General features: G+C 36.4%; 1 protein-coding gene across 1 annotated transcript in view; it reads left to right on the forward strand.

Moving 5' to 3' along the window:
• Positions 1 to 554: 554 nt before the first annotated feature.
• The window catches only part of LOC148835823 (von Willebrand factor A domain-containing protein 3B-like), a 53,533-nt gene continuing 39,058 nt past the window's right edge, over positions 555 to 15,029 (forward strand). The window contains exons 1-16 of the mRNA XM_088913180.1: positions 555 to 594; positions 1,078 to 1,317; positions 2,045 to 2,133; positions 2,907 to 3,157; positions 3,449 to 3,608; positions 4,572 to 4,741; positions 5,383 to 5,504; positions 5,904 to 6,014; positions 7,299 to 7,495; positions 9,721 to 9,875; positions 10,127 to 10,265; positions 10,410 to 10,541; positions 11,520 to 11,618; positions 12,118 to 12,300; positions 12,842 to 12,972; positions 13,072 to 13,259. Of these exons, the coding sequence (XP_088769306.1) occupies positions 555 to 594; positions 1,078 to 1,317; positions 2,045 to 2,133; positions 2,907 to 3,157; positions 3,449 to 3,608; positions 4,572 to 4,741; positions 5,383 to 5,504; positions 5,904 to 6,014; positions 7,299 to 7,495; positions 9,721 to 9,875; positions 10,127 to 10,265; positions 10,410 to 10,541; positions 11,520 to 11,618; positions 12,118 to 12,300; positions 12,842 to 12,972; positions 13,072 to 13,259 (2,407 nt within the window). The remainder of the gene's footprint in view (positions 595 to 1,077; positions 1,318 to 2,044; positions 2,134 to 2,906; positions 3,158 to 3,448; positions 3,609 to 4,571; positions 4,742 to 5,382; positions 5,505 to 5,903; positions 6,015 to 7,298; positions 7,496 to 9,720; positions 9,876 to 10,126; positions 10,266 to 10,409; positions 10,542 to 11,519; positions 11,619 to 12,117; positions 12,301 to 12,841; positions 12,973 to 13,071; positions 13,260 to 15,029) is intronic.

The raw sequence follows: 15,029 nt of genomic DNA on the forward strand, positions 1-15,029 counted from the left end.
ATTCATAAACAAATCCTGTTTGCTATTTGAAAGACATGAATCTTTTCACAGCTGTTCCAGGATAATTTACATATGCTTTAAATATAACAAATGACTCAAGAGAACATTATTCAGACATGCAAAATGAAGAAAGATTTATAGCGCACTGGCTCAGTCAGTAATATATAAAAAGAATATTCCGCTTATCACAATTCATATTGTTTACACCAACTTCCTCAGTTAAGAGTTGTGTCAAACAACTAATATAGCAGAAGAATGAAAATTGTAAATGATTATTTTGTTTACTTTTTTAACTTTTTTTTAAAATATGCATAGCAGTAACACACCATCATTTTTAAATCAATTTGGCTGAGAGACCAGATTTAGCATTGAAATGCTGAAATGAGTAACAGCATGTGAAAGACAGTTAAATTCTAAATTTAATGTGCTACCTGATCTTCGGGTTTGAATTTAAGGATGTTGAAGACAGCATTTTTTAAGTTTGTTAAAGAGATTTATTCCACAATTCCTTAATTCTTTTTACAGAGGGAAGTACAAAATCCATATTCTTTATAATGACTAGAGACATCTGGACAGTTAGTGCTTCAAGAGACAGTAAGTTGTTCCTATTGCAGTATTTATCATATAATGTTTATATTGTGACCATCATTGATGTGTCAGTAATTATGACCAAAATAAGTTTCTTTGAAAAACTGCATTAAAGATGACATTAGCAGTTTAAAGAAATGTTATTTAATATGAACTTCTACCAAACACATTACAAAACAAATCTTATCAACACATTTGAAAGTCAATGTTGTCGTTGCTAAACAAACATTGCTAATATATTTCAAATGGTTTAAATGTATAAATGTGGGGATTACTGTATGTTGGTTCCATCATGCATTTCAATTACAAGTTAACAGAGAATAAACAGAATAAACAGTGGACTAGGGCAACTCTATACTGTGGAACCTCACAGTTCTCCTAGTTTAATGCCAACTAATACACATTTCTTTTTGTTTACTTTGTATCAGTTTACCAGGCTCCTAAAATACAGCAGCATGTCTCTAGTGTGTATTCAATTTCCCTTTCTAGAACCAAGCTTTGATTTGAAACACAAAGATGAAGAAAGAAAACTGGATTTGTGTGACTCCAGTAAGACATGTGATGAAACGAGATCACAAGGGAACAAGCCCGGAAAGAAGGCAGCTCAGTTTGACACTGATGTGCGCACCCTAATCTCATCTCCAAAATGGCTGAAACGTCATGGCCTGAAGGAAAGTGGGCTTAACCTCTCTCAGGTCCTGTCAAGGATCGGCTTTAAACACCGTGAAGGTATGGGCGGGGCAGACAATGTGCGCATACAGAGACATCAAATATTTGAAATCTGACTTTCAAATAAAAAAACAACATTAAATTGACAAATATATGCTTCTCATTCTTCATCCATCTGCATGTGACTTCTGTGTCATTAGTGCTGTGTTGGCATTTTCCATTTTTACTGTTTGTTAGTACTGTAGGTTAATGAATGTTATGTTGACGAATAGTGTCACTGACTCACAATAAATCTGTTGGCACTAGTTATTGATACAATTTTTGTGGTGTAAATAAGAAATAGGATGGACTGAGTTGAATAGAATTTATAAACAATACAGACTTATACTAGGAGAACAAATTATATACTTACAGTGAGACAAAAATCAATTTAACACAAAAATGGATGATTTTAAATGCACCATTTATTTATAAAAGGCAGGTTTCAACATCAAAAAGCAGATGGTTGATGATCAGTAATGATACATGTGTAGCTTCCTTAATTGTGTTTCTTAAAATGAATATGGACAAACAAATCATGGACTCTTAATTTGAATACAGACCTAATGGCAAAAATCAACTTGAAATAATCATTAGTTATGATTAGAACAGAAAAGTCTGAGTTCTGCTTCACACTGTTTTAACTCTGATGATGTTGCTATGTAAACCTTTTCAGGAAACATAACATAATATATGCCTTTTGACTACAGGATTAATGATGTAACTTGTTATTTATGTTTTTTTTCAGATTATGTTCTTACTTTGCAAAAACCAGTCTCTTCTCAATATGGTGAAGGCTTGTTTTCCCAGTTCAAGAAAGATGGCAGTATTTATAATGTAAGTATATTTATGCTGGCACGACAACCTGTACATAATTAGTGCATACAATGATGATTTTCCTGATTCATGAAACAAAAATAATTGCTGCATTTACCATTCTTTTTACCACACTGGAAACATAAGCTTTTGTGGACACATGGAATGCAAAAAAATCCCTGTACCATTTGTTAAACAAAATAGAAATTTAAGGTATCTGTAGTAGTCAAGCTTTTGTGTAAGGGAATAAGAAGGCATTTTCAACAAATGAGACTTTACCATTATTAGAATCCAAACCAGGAATCAGAAAATTCTGAGAGAGGAAGTTCAAGAGAGCCAACTTTATTCAAACTGCAGAGACTGTACAGGGACCATCACACAAACAATTCTCAAAAATCAAAAGTGGAGGAAGCTGCTTAAGTAGACCTTATTTGAACCGCAAAAGTTGTTCAGTTTTTAAAAGGCTACTTATTATAACAGATGTTTTTTACTATTTGTTATCATATCTCAGGAACCCCGCCAAGCGAATTCTGTCCTCAATCCCCCAATTACACTCCCCTTCTTTTTTCCTTTACTACGTATCTTGTGTGTTCCTCATTAGTACGTCTTTCCTGTGCTCATTAGTGTGCGTTCAAGGTTGGGCATCAGCCTGCACGGCCTGAGCCTCTCACCATTAAGAACAAGAGCTGTTTTTATCTGTTCTCTGTAATTTCCTGCATATGTTCTCAATGATACAAATTAAAAGCCAGAGCTGATTTTGTGTGCTTAGTACATGTGCTTTTTGTGTACCTCAGCTAACAGCCAGAAGAAATGAGCTTCAAGAGATCGTAGAAAGGCTGACGAGAAAGATGAAACTGTATAAACAGAGACTGGACTGGTTGACCAGTGGGAGTCGGCAGGTTTTTGGTGTGATCCAGGAACGATCTGCCACTCTTGTCCTTGACTTTGGCAACATATCCAAGACTCAGTTTGATCTGAGCTGTGAAGCAGTGTGTCATGTCATCAAGGAGCAAATATCACAGATTGCAAGATTTAACCTTATTTGGTAAGATTAGCCCTGACACAACTCCTGATTGAATTGTACTAAGAATAATCTGTACCTGTAATGTTATTTATACACTGTAGTATAAATGGTTAGTTTATTACATCTTATTAATGCTAACCATAATTTCAACTCTAAGTAGAAATTATGAACTATGTACAGATTATCCTGGTTGAGTATGACATTTACAATCAGATGTGCTCCATCTTACCTTTTTAGTACTCAATTGAATTTATTTCCAAACCTTTAAATCTACTGCCATACAACTGATTTGATCTGCCTTGAAATTTACAGCTGTGCTCCGGACTTGAAAATGTGGCAGACAAAAGCAGTCCATACATCTGGAGCTAACATTGACTCTGCGGTAGAATGGATATGGAAATTAAAGAATGAGCCGGCCACCTCTCAAAGCAGTACCGCAGAAGCATTGCTAATGGCCATGAGTGATAAAACAGTAAGGGAGGATCCTTGTTAAACAAAATGAACAGTTTGTTCTCTTCAGCAGGGGTGAGGTCCATGCAGCCTTGAGAGATATTCATGGGGGATCTATCCAAATAAGAAGGGATCCCTTTTGCACACATCAATACTTTGTTTTTTTGGCATTATTCGGTCAAATACTGCAGAGATGCAGGAAGTCAAATCGCAGTTCAGTGAGGAATTGTGATGAATTTTAATTTGTTACGGAAAGGTCATTTCCAGAGAACACTAAAGAAGATGCATACAAGGGGTGTGCCTCATGTGCTCTGAATTTAAGGAGTGCTGCAGGGAGTTTTGATAGTCTGATTAAAACTCTTGTCACTGTCTATTATTACCACAAATGGGCACTTATAAGTGACCACTGGATACATAATGAAACTATCACACATGGCATAGTGGCTATTCCTGATAATTATATCTCCACCTAAGTTCTTTCTTAACTAAAGTTATTTCTGAGATGTCATGTACAAGAGCTATTTCTGAAATGTCACAGACAACAGGTGTCTGTTTAAAATGCACTCAAGCCAGGTTAGAGGAATGACCCCAGGCAAGGGTCAGATTTCAACAATACTAAACATGATGCTCTTTTATCTGTGAATAACACATAAAGACATAACAGCCTGTTCATAAATCTAGGAATTAACCATTCTTCAGTGAAGCCATTCTACAGACATACATTGGCAGTAAAATGCAAGCTACATACTGTAGCCTGTTACGCAAAATTAAATTGTTGTTTTTAATTACATTTTGGTTGTCATAATAGAGAATTATATTTATAAGAAAATGTATTGTTTTATATCAGATCATTTTGAAATCAATAGCACATAAAATTCAAATTAAAGCTGAAAAATGATGTCTACCATATTTTTATTGTTGTTTTAGGCTTTAGATTTACTGCAGTATATTCTCATTTTCTTCTCTTTCTTTTTGTGATATCTAGATTGAAGCAGTTTATCTATTTGCTGTTGGAGATTTCAAAGACAATTTGATAGATCTGTTGAGGAATAAATTGGTGAATAGTGTGTGCCCCATCCACACAATATCTTTTAATGCTAAGAGTGAAGAAACTGTTCAGTTTTTAAAGGGTGTAGCCCATCTTACAGCTGGGAGGTAAGAGCAACCGAATACATGTTCCAAAAGAATTTCACGAGATGTCATTGTTCATTAAATATACTTTACATTATTTATTACACTTTAAAATAGCAAATGACCTTGTTTCAATAAAAGGGTGCTACCACGTACGACTGCAGATGTAAAGAATGGATTTCTTACTGCTGAAAAATTGAACTTTTGAGCTAATTTTACAAGGAGAATTATAGTCATTAATAGAAAAATGCAATAAATCATTAAGTGAAACATCTTCATATTTACTTAAATCGACAGACCCTGTCAAATCTGTCAAAAGCTTGTTTGCTTTGCTTCCAGTTAAATAACATAATTCCCCTAATTGCCTTTAGAGAGATAAAGTATGTAAAGTGAACACTGAGTTAACATTTTATACAATGCTTTTATTGACTTTAAGACTGTTTAATTTGCTCAGATGTGTGAAATATGATATTAAAGTAAATCATTATAGGACTTTGGCGTGGTTTTTTCTCTCAGGAAGAGCTTACACTGCATTTCGATATGAACTCATAGAGCAAAAAAGAAACTTTTTGCATACACACAGACTGAATGAAGACTGACTTACTATTATTGTGTTTCAATCGTCATTACACCTTTGAAACATGAAACAGAGCTTGTCTTTGTAGGTTCCATGCTTTTGCAGAACTACATGGCTCTGAGCCCTTCGTGTGCGTTGGGGAAAAAGAAGGGGATGAGAACTGTCACACTCCCCACATGTCAAGGAGACTAATTGGGGGTGTGCCTCCAGGTAATGCTGTTCCAGTTCTTTCCTTTCCATTTAATACAGTCACTTTCCCCACTGTCTGTATGGTGGCACATTTAAAACAAAGACATTTGATGTAACTAGGTGCACAAAAAAAATGATTTGAAAGAAAGAAAGTTTCTAAAAGAAAGTTTATTACAAGACATTTCTTCTACATTACACTTTAGATGGCTTAGCCTTACATTTTAGAAAAAAAGGCACAATAAAGGAAGGTGCCACATTCATGTCACATTCTCACAAATGTCACATCTGAGTTATCACAGGCACTGTACAGTAGGGCCTATAATACAGTTGGTTAATACAGGCGGTAGCCCAGCACTAGTAATAGCCTCAATGTTACCCTACTCTGTGGTACCTCAGCACATTTACATCCTGTTCTCACAGGCGCTGGTGTCAGGGAGGATGTCTTCTTAATCTGGAGAGAGATGGAGGAGGCGAGAACCACCGCAGCTCAAGTTCAGGCGATATTACTGGAATCTCACCCGCGGTTTCAAGGTGGAGACTTTACTGCGTCTTCTTCTTTAGCCACTATCAGCAAACCCCTTTTTGAGCTAATCGCAGCACTTATACACTGTGTTTTTATCTGGTCCCATACGGCAAAGTGCAAAAAAAATACAGTATAAGAAGCCTGACTAAATGGAACAGTTCCTTTGTTTTTCAATCCATTGACTTTACATCACCTCTTGAACTACATGCTGTCTTTTGGGACTAATAAAGCTATTTTTTTTGCTTCTGTGCAGAATTCATAGCTGGTTTTCTCCTTTATATTTAAATATTTAGATCTTAGCAAAATCTAGATTTAAATAATACCTTGCACCTTTATGAACTGCTTTGGGAGTCAATGTGTCTCTAAAATCAAATTTCATAGCCTTATTTGATTATTAAAACACTTTGGATTTGCCAGAATAATAGTTCACATTTTTGCTGAGTTTTAGTTTGATGATAATTTAGTACTGTTTTTTTAGAAGCATTGTGGGTTGTGATATTAAGAGATGATAATGTGTCAGTGCTGTTACAGTAAATATATTTATATCCATAGATTATCCTACAGTAGATATGTTTGTCCTCATCTGTGATGCCTCAGTGTGCTTCTAATAAGATGTTGCTATGGCGCTGTTTACGTATTGACATCAACAAAGCCATTTTCTCCGGAAACACATTTCCCTCTTGAGCGACCTTGTTATTGTTACTTTACCTGTAATACATATATTTTGTGCCTGTAATGACATGAACACAGACATCTCACATGAAGAGCTGTCTCCTCATTTCCTGGGTGGTGAGTGGTGAGTGTTTGCTGTACAATACTACTGTTAGTGTTAGAGAGCTGGAATAATGACAGACTGAACTGTCAGTGTGAAGCATGTTAGCATGGTGTTCAGTGCTACTGCCTCACAGCTCAGGGGTATGTGTGCATTAGGCATACACCTAATGAAAGGATCAATGGATTAACGGGCTGGTTCAGTTCACTAGAGTGTCCTGAATAAGGATGATCATTCCCTTTTTAAAACAGAGTACCCAAGAATTAGGCATACAGTATTCATGGTAACACCATAATTTCAGTTGCTATATACAATATATACTTGTATAGGCTTTCTGGCAAAGGAAATAAAGGCTAATCGGTTGCATGGAATAGCACTTTTGTGTGATAAATTAATGATAACTTTTGAGTGATTTACATAATTCTGGGTCTATAAATAACAACAAAATATATTTTCTTCCCATTCATCCATTTTTAATGCACAATGATTTTTTTATTTTATATATCTTTATGCACCCTAGAACATCCAGGAGATAGAAGGACTGAAATGCCAAAATCAGAAGACTGTATGAGCTCCAAAACCTGGCTGACAAAACACGGACTGAAGGCCCAGAACTTGTTGTTCTATGACGCTCTGGCTGATTGTGCCTTTCGCCATTCTGACGGCATTGTTGATATCAAATCCAAGCCAGACGATGAGAGTCTTCAAACTGATGCCGTGAGTAACATGCTTAAACAAAGTGATCATTCCACAATGATCATGTTTCCTGCCACCATAATGTTATTTAAAATTCAAATGTAATTTATGGTATATTGGTTCTTAAATCATAGTAAAATCCTACAAATCATCATGGATTCAATGCTTCAGCCTAATGAAGTATTCCTTAATCTGATGTCAGTGTACAGTGTTCTGTATATAGCCTCTTGAGAATATACAGCAGATCGCAGAAATGCTCTTTTGACACCTCAGGTTAGGTTAGCATTCACACACTACTTCGACCATTTTTAAGCAGAGCGCTGGATTTTGGGACCCAGTTCAGGTTTAGGACGAGTGGTGTTTTGCTCCTATCTGAATTTTCTTTTCTGAAACTCCCTGGGGCCTGGATGGCATGGTACACCGCGCGGTAATTGGATCCCAAAACTGAGTCAGACGGATCAAAAGTTGTACCCAAGCATTATGGAATCTCATTCAAATGCAATAGCTTTTATCAGTGGTCTTGATTGTTTCCCACTCATACGTTTTGGTTTGGGGAACATGTCAAAATCCAATGCCTAGAAATGTTCAGATATACAGTAGAGTCATAAATGACATTTTGGAAATTAAGTTTATGACATTATGGTAAACTCATTTAACTCTCATTTAACTGTTTCAGTTACTTCAGTAAAAAGCGTTATGACAGATAAAAAAAAATAGAAGGTTGGTTCATTCAGTGAACATTTCATTAGTGCTCACTGAATGTGTTTCATATTTCAACAGTAATGCTGATTCAGTTGAAATTGATGTGTTCAGTGTCCAGAGTCCCTTCAGGTTTATGATACAGCCCATTGTTTGAAATAGTAGCTGAGGTTTGTAAAATCAACAGTAATAAATCTGTTGCTCTCCACAGAGGCAAACCATTTTTATTCAAACTTGCTGCTAATCTAATATTTGCTCTACTGACACACTTATTGAATCTCTCTTTTAGAGAGATATGATAAGTTACACTCTAACTTCTATTGACCTACTGTATTACCATTTTGCTTTGCCATCCTAAGACATTTGAAAACAAAGTTACCTAGCAGTTAAGGTCTGTCTTCGATGGGATTACGTTATATTATTATAATTTGCTTCTATAATTAGTCCTTAATTAGAGTACTTAGAGTTTTAAAAATGCACTACTCCAAAGTTATTGTTTCCTTCAAATTCACTATCGAGAATACAAAAGCACTTACTTCTTAACTTTCTGCCCTTTGTTTCTGAATAAACTTCTGTTATTAGGTAACTTGTTTATGAGAAATAGACACAGGTAGGAATTACAATGTATCAGACTTTTTTTCTTCTCCACATGTCCACAGGAGTGAGGGCAGTTTTGAAAGTCGGAAATTGGTACAGGGGTATTAGCAATTACAAATCCCATTCAAGCTTTTGGAGTCTCATTTAATCTTTCAACTCCACCAATGCTATTCACCCACTCCAGATAATCCAGAAATGCGCGCGACTCCCATTTCTTCAGCCTCTACACTGGTTCTCACTTGCTTGAAAGACATTTGTGCTTCCCCACTGTTGTCTCAGCCATTCTTTCTTTAACTTTAGGCTCTCTCCCTGCACTTCATCCCACATTCCCTGCTCCCCCTTTCCCCCCACATTTCCTGTGCCCCCCCCTCCATTTTTCTCCTTCTGAAGCACATTTATCCTCCATGCTCACCTTTCAGTGGTAGAATGGACCATCTAAAGAAATCAGAAATCAGAATTGTTGCTTCCCCGTCCACTCGGTGCTTTCACATGACTCATCTGTTTATAAAACACGTGTGACATCTCAAGCATGAACTAGATCTTACACCAACTTGTACAAATGTAACAGATTCTCAAAACGGTAACCTAACTTGCTGTAACTTGCTTTCTATAAACATGGAATACATACTAACAGGGTGTTTACATTGCAAAAGCTACATTACATTGTTGTGTCCAAAGCTATAGACTGTTGTAGTTCTTGCTGTTTAATTTTGATTGTAAAACTCTTGCAGTGCTTTTCCGTTCTGTTCTAGTCTTATTGATATTTTATGAATTCAGTTTATTATTTTTCATATTGTTTCTACATGTATCCACATGTTTCCTATATTGTAAGTCACTCTTGATAAAGACAACTGTTAAGCAAATAAATCAAACTGGGCGCAGTAGGAAAAAGAAGGAACTTATTCTGCAAGCTAAAGTAAAAGGAGCTGTCCTCTCCACATCTTCACCAGGAGAAGAGGATCAAGCTGGTCAATGCCAAATACTGCGAAAGATTTGCTCACACACAATGGAAAGATGGGTCCATGGTCCATGTTTATGTTTCAGCTGAGAAGTGTAAATGGTATGAAGACAGGATGAATGCAGCTCTTGAGAATTTGCAGAAGAGGTACGTCTATTTCTGGTGGATTAGAGCTTGTTTTATAAGGATTTTCCAATTGCTTTTTGGTGACATCCTGGGATAGGCTCCAGGCCAACCTGACCCCGATTTTGATAAGCGGTTATTGAAAGTGATGTGATTTTGCAGGTCTTCTAGATACAGTATGTTACACTGGTTCAAAACTGGTTGATACGTTTGGATTTTCTTTGACCCTTCCCATATAACTGTGTCTCTCATTGCTGAATTGGGTTTTGTGGCAGGCTGGAGTGGCTTCAAAAAGGCAGCAGGGAACTTTTTGGAGCCATTCTCGAGGATCAGGTGTATGTCCTTGTGGACACCTCCGAATCCATGAAGGACCAACTTCCCACACTGAAGGAAAAAATTTTCCAGCTTATGCAGGTAAAAATAACAATAACAGCAACAACAACAACAACATTAGAAGAACATAAAATCTCTGCAAAAGCTTTCTTTTTAAGCTACTCATCATTTTGTATTCATACCACTATATCCTACCATAATCAGCATAGATTTCTGTCTTTTTAGGAACAGCTTCGTCATAAAGCGAAAGTGAACTTTGTCCAGTTTGGCTCACGGGTGTCTGCTTGGTGGGATAGACTGGCTGAGGTGAACGAGCAAAATTTGGAGAATGCCTGGTATTGGGTGAAAGGGCTCCAGGTAAAAATGAGATAAAAATGTGTGTGCTCACAAAGTGCATGGAGTGTCTAGATCATTGTTTTTTTCTAAAGTTAAATATCATGATGACCCCAAAGCCCTGTAGTGGTGTACTTACTGAAGTGATGACCTTTTCCTGCAATGCAGGTAATGCTCTAATTGTTATAAAAACAGTTCTTACAAAATAGATGTGTTGGATACACTGGAACATTTGTTGTGCTGTTTTGGAAATATTGCACTATGCTGCTTTTAACAAAAACAATGTAGTCACAGTGAATATTCATCCATTCTTTCGGTCTCCAATGTTAGCTAAATTAAAGTCTTTTAGAAAAATTGTTTTTATATGAATTTAGTGAGTAATACCTTGGTTCCGGTGGGTTTGAGATTTCCAGGTGGATATCACACGGATTCATATCAGGTAACACAGATAGTGAGTTTCATCACTTCAGGTATTAGGGAGCCCATTAAAAACATTTTAATGTTAAATGTAAGTGTTTAATGATTTCCAGATTCTCTAGGTTTTGTTTTGCATCATAAGGCCATTTGCACATTTTTTCACAGCGAATACCTTTTTATTGACTTCATATGATGCTGCTGTGAACAACATAATACAGTTATGCAGACTGTGAAAATAATTTTTACAGTTATTTTTAACTATGTCAAATTTGCTTTTATTTCTTTGCTCAGGGTTATGTGAAGTAACGTGGAAAAACTTGACCTGTCTTATGATGTTTTTCTGAGTTTTACTAGGAACTTACAGTATGAGCCTGAGGGTATTAGGGATGTCTTTTGAGGGTCGGAGGTGGCTGGGGCAGAGTAAGTTAATATTTCCAATTGAATTTAGAGAATGTAATGAAGATAAAGAATTGGAAGTTTAGGTTTTTTAGGAAACACAAAAATAATATATTTTTAGATGTTACCAGTGGGCAAAAAGGTTGTAGTTTTAAATAGCTGCTTCCAAAGGGATTTAATTTGCTCTAGGTTGGGGGCTCAACCAACACACTGGGTGCATTGAGACTGGCTTTGGCAGATGTTGGCACTGATGCAGTGTATCTCCTAACAGATGGAAGACCAGATCAGGTATTCACTAATTGAAAGTATAAGACTGTTATTTTATTTTTGCATTCATTGCCCAGAGTGTGTGAAAAATTACCAACTACTGTGAAAAGTAATTAGAACTATTTTTTTTACAGTATTTAAGGAGGATGGTAAATTGGCCCATTGTTTTTTATCTAAGAGATGGAAAAGTATGTTGTTTCAAATATTTTAAAGTACTGTAACTGCCTGCCAAATGTTACCATTACTCTGGGTCTTAATGTATGTCTTTATATCCTAAAGCCAGTTAAAACTTTTTTGAGCTTTATTTTCCCCCTTGATATTTGAAAAATATGTAGTGCAAATTCCTTACATTGCAAGTCAAATAGCCATCCGTTTTTTAAATTGGGGAGAGGCGTATTTAATGTATGTCTAAGCTTCGTAACTTTAGAAACAAGCACATTTTACTCAATAATTGATAATCACGTCTACTGTAAATGACAGCATTTTCTTCTGTATCTTGTATATCCTAAACTCGGCACAGCCTCCAAAGACAATCCTGGCCCAGGTACAGCTGCACCCACCAGTTCCTGTTCATACCATCTCCTTCAACTGTGATGACCTGGAGGCCAACAGGTTCCTGCATGAGCTCTCCAGAGAGACTGGAGGTCGTTTCCACTGCTACCATTCCGATATCAAAGAGCCGGGAGCACCCCTTCCATTTGTGGTAAATAATACCCACATCACCTGTCATGACTTGCCATGGATCTCTATTCCCACTGATGAATCCTTGGATTCTCTGTCAGACGCACATTAAATCTAGGATTGCGCCCTTAATCCCACTAGAAGGGGGTTACAGATACAGTTTCACAAAATTACATCACATTACTTTCACTTTATTCTTGTTATGTTAACATCATGTAACTTTTTACAACTGTTATTTTATTATTAACTTCTACTAACTACACTTCTACTAACCACAGTGTGTTCCAGATGATTTACTTACTACCAATGTGGATAGATGCTCTGAACAGCCTCCTCTGATTTATAACCTTTCATATTTTTTATGATCTAAGAATGACTTATAGAAAGAAAATATAAAATAATTTATGGTGCCTTATGATCACGTTTGACAAAAATGCAGTATTTCTAACAAAACGTGAATGATGAGGAGAACTGAAGTTATGCTGAAGTTTTACTGCACTCCTCATAAATCAATCAACTTTGGAATGTTTTATCTGTTTTTCTTGTGATTTCTGTTTATTTAGAGTGAAGACACCTACATTTTAAAGGAAGAAATTGAACAAGGAAAGGAGGACTTGGAGAAGGTACTGAAGCTCCGTGCGGAGTGTATGGTGTTGGATTGGTATCACAATGGCGCCAGTCACACAGTAAAAAGGTTGGGTACTTTGTTTATTGTAAAAGATTTTATGGAAGGAACTGCACAAATGAAAAGGGGGATCATGATGTTTTCTTTTATGTTTTTGATTGAACGCAGAAGGCTGGAGAGAGCCCACAGTGCTTGCAGATTGCAGACCCCTTGTAAGGATAAAGCCCCTGCAAGGCCTCAGTCAGCTGTAGATTGGGCTGCCGCCTCTCATCACGGTCACAGGCATCTCAGTCGCACCCACAATCCCGCCGAGCACAAACCACACAGCCTGTGTAGACAGAAGATGCGACATGCTGGTGGGTAAATACGTGGCGATAAAAACAAAGTGTTGGAGTTATTATTAATGAAGTTAAATAAAAAAATTAAAAACATGAATGATAAAAATAGGGTGGCATGGTGCTTAGCACTGCTGCCTCAGAGTGCTGGAGCCCTGGACTCAGTTTCCAGGGTCTTAGGTGCATGGAGTTTGTATGATCTAACCGTGCTCACGTGGGTTTCCTCCATGTACTCCAGCTTCCTCCCACATTCCAAAGACATGCTGACTGGTAGGTTTATTGGCATGTGTGCTGTGCAGGGGCCAGGCGTCCCATCCAGGCTAGGATAGGCTCTGGCTCCCCCATGACCCTTTATTTAATAAAGCAGTCAGAAAATTGATGGATCTACAGGATTCCCTAGAGGGAAGGAGAGGATCCAGCTTTGCTCCCTTTGTTTTCTTCTCCTCCGAGCTCACATGGTTTTCTGTTACTGTATAATATTGTACAGTACAGATGTCTGTGAAGTACTCTGAGTCACCATGTTGTAAATGGTGCTAGAACTAATTCATTTATCAAAACACAAAACAGATTTTCAATATTTATCTGGTCCCCTAATTTCTCTTGTCATTTTCAGGGAACATGGAGATAGACTTTACTTTTATGCTTCTATTTCTTTATTATACAAGACATTTCAGAGCTCTGAGGTGTTCTATATAATGCATTTTTTTCACGGTTCTTCATTACACACATATATTGTTAGATACTCTGAAATACTGTGCAGTTAACTTGAAATATTATTTTGCTTTTATGCTCAGTTTGTATATTGCTCCCAATGACCTTGGCAAATGAACTGACATTTGGACTAGGATTGTAAGAATACAGATAATAGGTAGTGGACTAGGTGCAAGTGATCCCATAATGCTTCAGAACTACACTAAATTTGTATTTTAGTTAGTCTCAAACACAGCAATCCAAGTACTAACAAATATTCTCCTGGTGCATATAGTACTAGCATTAAACTCAATTACAACTAGTTCCAACTGGTGGCAGCTGCCTTATTATGTTTCGATATACTGTAGGTTATTGAATTAAACCATCAGATAATTTGGACTAAGAAGAAGAGTTAAAAATAGTTATGAGAATTAAAATAAGTAAACCCCCTTCAAGATATTTTGTTCTATTTTCATAAAACAATTATTTAAATGGACACCAGGAATTTTGAATTGAGAACATTCAAAGCTTTTAGCAGAACATCTGAATTTATAATAAGCTGTTAAATGTAATTATATAATACACAATAATTATGTGCCTAAATTGTCACAGCATGGTCTGTAAAATGAAATAATGGAAGTAAATTTAGTCTTTAACCTATACATGTACTGGATAAAGCACTCTTTCTTTTTTAAAAGCTCATCTCACTGCTTGTAAACTGTGAACATGCTGTATGGTACTATATACTGTCACATCTGTCAAGTACTGTCACATCTGCTCCAAAGGCATTTTCAAGTAGAATAATGTCCAAACAACAGCATAATCACCTTAAGAAATTATTGCAGATGTGACAATAGATTAGTGAGACTTAAATAGTTGGAAATATCACTTAACTCTATTTTATGACACTATAGTTGTTTTAATATTTTTGTACTTAAGTTATTTTTGAGCATGATGTTCCTCTACCACTGAAGCATAATAAATGTACAGTTTTATTTGAAAAATATTAATATTTGAGGCAGGGTGTTTATTTTTATGTCATCTGCCTCAACTTCTGTTCAGAATAGCCTGTGATTAAGCATATACTATTATCTAATAGAT

Source organism: Atractosteus spatula, chromosome 4 (assembly GCF_055471065.1).
Source record: "Atractosteus spatula isolate fAtrSpa1 chromosome 4, fAtrSpa1.hap1, whole genome shotgun sequence".
NCBI classification, from domain to species: Eukaryota; Metazoa; Chordata; class Actinopteri; order Semionotiformes; family Lepisosteidae; genus Atractosteus; species Atractosteus spatula.